General features: G+C 33.9%; 1 protein-coding gene across 1 annotated transcript; it reads left to right on the top strand.

Moving 5' to 3' along the window:
• The first annotated feature begins 1,137 nt into the window (after window positions 1-1,137).
• LOC143541374 (putative folate-biopterin transporter 4) lies at window positions 1,138-6,388 on the top strand. The gene is made up of 7 exons (XM_077034212.1): window positions 1,138-1,362; window positions 2,548-2,675; window positions 2,870-3,091; window positions 3,411-3,866; window positions 4,641-4,838; window positions 4,927-5,064; window positions 6,121-6,388. Exons 1-7 carry the CDS (start codon window positions 1,282-1,284, stop codon window positions 6,380-6,382), a joined length of 1,485 nt encoding a protein of 494 aa, XP_076890327.1. The 5' UTR covers window positions 1,138-1,281; the 3' UTR covers window positions 6,383-6,388.
• The last annotated feature ends 592 nt before the right edge of the window (window positions 6,389-6,980 follow it).

The following is a 6,980-nucleotide window of genomic DNA, read 5'->3' as shown; positions in this document are numbered from 1 at the left end:
ATAGTTGATCAACTAGATTATGATCACCCCATGCTATTGGTCTAATGGTATTGTGCTCCCTCTTATAAATGTGAAACTGTGAGTTCAAATTCATCCTTATAAGTACAAAGTAAACGTGAGTTTCTAATTCTATCTTTTTTTTTGTCTTTTCACGTCATTATATATCAGACAGTTAGTTTTAACCCAACTCAATATTCATATAACCTAAAACAAATCTAGAAAATCTGAAAACCATAACATGTATGCTTCGAACCTTAAATGCATTCATTAATTTTTCAACATTTTTAATAAAAAATAAAAAATATTATTTTATATTTATTTAATTATTAACCCGTCAGTTACGTCTTGTATTTGATTTTAGGGCAAATGCCATAAAAAACCAACATACTTTCTGTTTTTTCTCACAAAAGTCACTCAACAATTACATGTTAAATTTGAACAAAAAAGTGACGTAACTTTTAAAAACAATGAAATTGATTTTTTTCCTTATGCATGTGATTTTTCCTTAAGTGTGTGTGAATATATAATTTCTTCCAACGCTATAGTTAACGTTATATATGTAAATAATTACTAAGAATTGAACAACTCCACCTAATTTTCTGATCCATCTAGCAAAATTGCTACATCCAACACTCAAAATCTGCGTCTAGCAAATAATAATAACCATGTCAAAGATGAATATGTGATAAATTTAAACAAACATACTTACTATTAGTTAGCTGAAATAGTACTAAATAATTTAAACAAATTTGAACGTAAAAACATATAATAAGATTGTTTAGTTTGTCTTGTACATTTTTAATCGTGGTTAATTAAAAAGTATTTGTGAACAGAAAAATGTTTTTTTGGCTATATCTACTCAAGAATCCATTATATAAGGAACAAGTCCTACTCACGTAGTATAAAGCCTAAGGAAAAAACATGTAAAGCTTCAAAAAAATCAATTTCATGTTGTTTTTAAAGTTACGTCACTTCTTTGTTCAAATTTAACATCTGCAGAGACTTTCACGTGCAAAAAATTATTGAAGGACTTTTGTGCGAAAAAACAGAATGCATATTGGTTTGTTACCGTATTTGTCCTTGATTTTATTATATTATATGTAATAAACGTAGACGTGAAAGGAGCAATGAGAAAGAAAATCGTTTGAAGAAAAAACTGAAGTAAACGACGGTTCCCTTCTTCAATTCTTCTTCTTTGTTCCCATTTTCCCCTAAAATTATTATTATTCGAGATTTACGCCGAACCCTAATAATACTCGAATTATAAATTATCAAATCAAAATGATCGGATGGCTCAAACAACTCCGATTCGCTTTCGGTGCTTCATTCATCTGGCTCGTCTGCTTGATTTATTTCACTCAGGTTTCATCATTTACTTGTTCTCAATCTTCATTCCGATTGTTATGCGGCGAATACCTATTTCGGTTGTTTGTTTCAGATTCAGAACTTGTATGTTATATTATTTATTTATACGTGTCTCAATTGATGTGTTTATGTTGATTACTGGATTATGATCTGAATTTTAGGGTTTGAGTGAGAATGTGTATGATCTGTAGTGAAGACAGTTAATCAGTTTGGATTTTGGATTTTGAAATATGATTGTTGAAGCAGGGGATAGGTTTTGGTTATGAGATTTTAAATCTGATTAGTTGGAATTGGATTCTAATAATAAGAAATCGGGATTTTTTATTAGCGGTAATTAGGCCGTTAAATAAGTTATTGTTTTCTTGTGTCACAATGTGCGTTGAGTTATGAAGATTTTGAACAATTTATGCGTTAGAAATGATGACTGTCTTGTACTTTTCAGTTTCGAATATTCGGTGAAAATTACTGCAACTTGTTTTCCAGGAAGTTTCCAACTTTATAGTTGGACGTTAAGAAATTATTCATGTCCTAAGCTGCCATTCTGTTAGATTATATGATAAATAGCTATTAGTTTGTATTTGTGTGACGGTGAGTTCGTCTTTGAGGTCTTTTAGTGATGATTTGGACTCTTTTTTAGGAAAGATGAAGCATACAAATAAGGAAAAAAAATTGATGAGGGCATGGAACTTGTACTAAATATTACTTGTAGATAAGTTTTAAGTTTTGGATTTTGTATACAAGTTCATACCTATTCTGATATTTAAAGTAAAAAACTGATTTACTTAACGATCACTGTCAACTGTCGATTAATCTTTTGAAAAGAAAACTCATGCAAACGTGTAAGTAGTCAAATATGTGGAGAGAAGGGGTCAATTCCATGCTATTTATTGCACCAATAAGCACAATTGTTATTTTCCGCTTTTTCTCAGTTGGTAGATTCTCCCTTGTAGTTGCAATGATTATATCCTCCATAAATCGCTGTTCTTTCTTTTCCTTTTCATGGAAAAAAGAGGCCAAGTTGTATACTGTTTCTAAGTTTCTACGTTAGAACGTTTATAAACACTTTCTTGCCACATTTTGGTTGTATATTACTATGCTTGTGATATCTCTCCCATTATCAGTACCATTTTGTTTTCTTGTTACTAATCAGTGAAAATTTTTGTTACATATATATTTCTGTAGGGTTTTAGATCATTTGTCTGGACAGCGGTTTCGTATCAGCTTAAAGACAAACTAAAGCTGTCGCCTTCAGCTTCTCAGTTCGTGACTTCAGTAGCATTTTTTCCATGGAGCATAAAACCAATATACGGGTATTGATCTAGGTTTCTAGCTTTTTTTTTCCCGAAATATATGTACTAAATATAGCTTTAACCATCATCAAGAAGCACCAAATATAACCAAGAGATGGTTATAAAACCTCTCTGTATGGCATATAGACGCATTTTGTAAATCAGTTTGCTTGTGTATCAATAATATGTTTACATGTGTGCATTTGTGGATGCAGAATTTTGTCAGATTGTATTCCAATAAAAGGAAAGAAACGGATTCCTTATTTAGTCATTGCAACTCTTCTCTCACTCTTTTCATGGGTGATTATTGGTCTGCAAGAAAACATAAGAAACTCAAGAGATCAACTTATGATCTTCTTATTGTTACAGAATCTTGGATCTGCAATGGCGGATGTTGTCATTGATGCAATGATTGCTGAAGCTGCAAGACTTGAAAAGTATGTCTACCAGTCCGTTTCTCGTTCCTCTTGTTTTGTTTTTGTATTTCTTTTTCTTCTTTCTAAGATATATAATATTCTTTTTATCCCGAGAAAGATATATATTAATGACACTGAGGTCAAAAGGACCGATTTTGAACTTCACAATTGACATGAATTCTTTTTGTCCAGAATCAATAATAAAACAATTTAGATTCTTAAATATGATTACTAATTAATCTTACCTGTTTCCTTTTTAACTAAGTTTTTTATGTCACTCATTTGGCCCGTTAGTGAAAGTATTTGTTTTTCATTTTATTGTTAATTAACGTGTGGTCAGGGCTAAGTTTGCTGGTGACCTGCAATCAGTTTCATGGATGGCAATGGCTCTTGGTGGAATCTGTGGGAGTTTATTAGGAGGATATGCATTAAGTAACTTTCAGATGGAAAACATATTTCTGGTATTTGCTGTGTTGCCAGCTGTACAACTACTTTCATGTGTTTTTGTGAACGAAAGTCCTGAAAGCTGTGAGCCTAAAGTAAAGCTTTCCACATCTAATGATACCAATGGAATAGATGGAACTATATCAGATGAAGATGAATCTTTGGTTCGCGTGCATAAAACCAAATCTTTGAGGAGAAACAAGAGCTCTAAACAGAAAAAGAAGAGAAGCATTAATAGAATCAACGGTCAGATGCCCGAAAAAGATGTTTCTTTATCATCACAATTGCTTCAGTCGTTAAAAACCGCTGGTTTTACTTTGTTTAAGGCTCTTCGACAGCCAATTATTTTCAGGTACGGAATGGTCAACTTTATGTACAATTAGCTTTCATTCCTACTGTACTAATATAAATGCAAAATGTCACCAAACCTGTAGTTTAGTAATAGTGTCACTAAGCCTGTAGACTGTAGTTTAATAATAGTGTTTGATCGTTTGTCACGTATCAGACTTTAGGCCTTTGGATTAAAAGAAGTGAATCAAGATTGATTAATCACATAGAATTATGGTGTGCTCATATGTATGTGATTACTTAAATCCTTACCATTCAATAAAAATCTAAGGGCCTACTGGCCTGCTTTGGTTATGTGGATCTCAAATAAATCCGCCAGATACGAAAATCTATTATAGAAAAAAACATAATGATCTTGTGGACCAAAGTTAGAAGTGACAATTTCGACCTGCTTACTAATGAATTGTTCGATATTCGTGATGGTTGATATCAAACTTGTCTAATCAAAGATTTAGCTAAAGGGGAACATGTACACATGCAAAGTCTATTTTTAATGCATAAACCTCCTAATTTGTTTTATTAATTTACATTGATTATTTTGTAATAGTATTGTTTTTGTTAAATGTAACCATCAGTAACGCACATTGTGCAAATAGGTCACTTAAATCAAAAACTCGAACAAGAAAAAGAAGTTATTGCACTTTTCATTGGCTGGAGGAAGTAGGCAATGAATTATATAATGCTTGAATATAACCGTCTAAAACACAATTTCTAAAATCATGAAAAGATATTTATTTTGTTAGTCTTGACTTTTAATTTGATTTGATCTGGAGACCAGACCAATGGCTTGGTTTTTCCTAGCACAGGTAACGATGCCAAACCTATCAACCGTCATGTTTTACTACCAGACAGAAGTCTTAAACTTGGAAGCGTCGTTTCTGGGGACTACACGTGTTATTGGATGGATAGGACTCATGATTGGAACTTTTATTTACAATCGGTTTTTAAAGAGAATGAAATTAAGAAGAATTCTCATGTAAGTTTTTGTTGAAAATCACATTTGAACGCTTAATAAGCTGCTGCTTTTGGTTATTGGTCTCAATATTGGAATTATATGTATGCAGGTTTGCACATGTTACTCTGGCTTTGATAACTCTTCTGGATATAGTTCTGGTTACCAGAATGAATGTTTCACTAGGTGTGTCAGATAAGACAATGATGTTGTTTGGATCTGCTATCTCAGATGCAATCAATCAGTTCAAGTAAGTGTTTCTTTATATGTTTGCATCTAGGTTGTTTCTTTGAACGATTTTGCTGTTAAAGATGGATAATTAAGCATTTACATGCGCACACACTTACATTTTAGTGTTCTCTTGTAGTTTAACTAGTGGATGGTTTGTTGCCACTTTGCCTGACTAACAGGCAGGTTGGGTTGGATCAAAAGGGGTTCGGATCAAAGTGGTTTCGATTCAAATGGGTTGGGTCAAGGAGTGTGAACCTGGGCTCATGTTGTTTTGAAAAAGTATCGATTTAGTTCGTGTCAAACTAGGCTTGGGTCCAAGTGTTAGACTGGATTCGTGTCAAAATGGGCTGTCAGATATATCCAGTTAGTTCTTGTCCAAGTGTCAGATTGGGTTCAGGTCAAAACAGCTCATGCTAAGTAATAAGATCGTTTAAGTAACATCAATTTGGTTTGGGTCAAAATAGATCGTTTAAGTAATATCAATTTGGTTTGGGTCCAATGTCAAACTGGGTTCTGGTCAAAATGAGTTGTTTTAAAAAAGTATCAAAGTGGTTCAGGTTCAAGTGTTAGACTGGGTTTGGGTCAAAACTCCTGGGTTTGGGTCAAAACTCAAAACGGGTTGTTCAAAAGAAGTGTCACTTGGGTTCAGGTCAAACTAGGTTCGGTTTCAAGTTAGGGATGAGCAAATAGTACCAGTACCGAATCGGGTACTGTCGGCATCAACATTTTGAGGTTTTGGGATTGGTACGGTAGTGGTATTTTTCCGAATTTTTGCCTTCAGTAATTTTCGGTGCCGGTGCCGGTATCCATTTCTGGGGATTGTCGGTCCCAGTATCGGGCTCATCCCTAATTCAGTGTCAATATGGCTTCGGGTCAAAATGGGTTTTGTTTTAAAAAAGAATCAAGTTGGTTCGGGTCCTGGTGCCATACTGGGTTTGGGTCAAAACTAGTCATGAAAAAAAAGGTATCTAAAATTGTCATAAATTCTAATCTCTTTCAAACAAGAAAACTATGTATTTGGCCTTTTTAAAGTCAAACTATAACTTCGTTGACCAACTTTCTCATTGACTTGCAGGTTCATGCCTTTCCTTATATTATCAGGCCATCTATGCCCACCTGGCATAGAAGGGACTTTATTCGCCCTCTTCATGTCCATAAACAACCTCGGGGTCACAATCAGCGGGTTCCTTGGTGCGGGTTTGGCTTCGGTTTTAAACATATCTTCAGGTTCATTTGACAATCTTAGTGTCGGGATAGCTATTCAAGTCATCTGCACATTTTTGCCAGTCGGTTTCCTGTTTTTGATACCGGAGGAAGCTACAGGGGTATCAGCATGATAGATGCAAATGAATGTTGTTTTCATATTTGGTTAGATTTTTAACGGTCAGGGTAAGGGTATGGGTATAGTTCAGATAGATGCATTTATACACCCATGAAGTGTTGATTCTTGAATAGTTGAGGTGGATACAAGAGTAAAGTGGCTAATCAGTTATAGCTAGCTAAGAGAGATTCATATATTCATGTTTGTTTGGTTTTGGTTAGGCTCGATAGCTAGCTCGACGAGCTTTCTTGATGCTCGCTTGGGCTCGGCTTGAAAAGCGTGAATATTTATGTTGGAAGTTTTCTTTTTTTTAAAACAAAAAAAACAAAACAAAACCTTTTTCAAATATGTAGGAATTATATTCATTTAGGGTTTAAGGTTAACAACAATAAGATCATAAGATCATCCACCACAAGGAGGTTTAAAAACCTTTAAAAGTTAAAATGGTGTATAGTCATTTGCCATACAATTAAAACACTCATTTTTAAATAACTCAAAACCTACTGATTAAGAAAATCTTAATATATTATCACATCATGTTTTTATTAACCGCTCGTTTTATCAATAATTCCCTGCACCCATTTCACATGCTAGGCGTAGCTGGTGTATTCGGT

The sequence above is a fragment of the Bidens hawaiensis genome, unplaced genomic scaffold (assembly GCF_021521415.1).
Source record: "Bidens hawaiensis isolate Kalapana, Puna unplaced genomic scaffold, B.hawaiensis_p1.1 tig00012557_1, whole genome shotgun sequence".
NCBI classification, from domain to species: Eukaryota; Viridiplantae; Streptophyta; class Magnoliopsida; order Asterales; family Asteraceae; genus Bidens; species Bidens hawaiensis.
The sequence above is the reverse complement of the archived record's forward strand: the minus strand, read 5'-3'. Positions and strand labels throughout refer to the sequence as shown.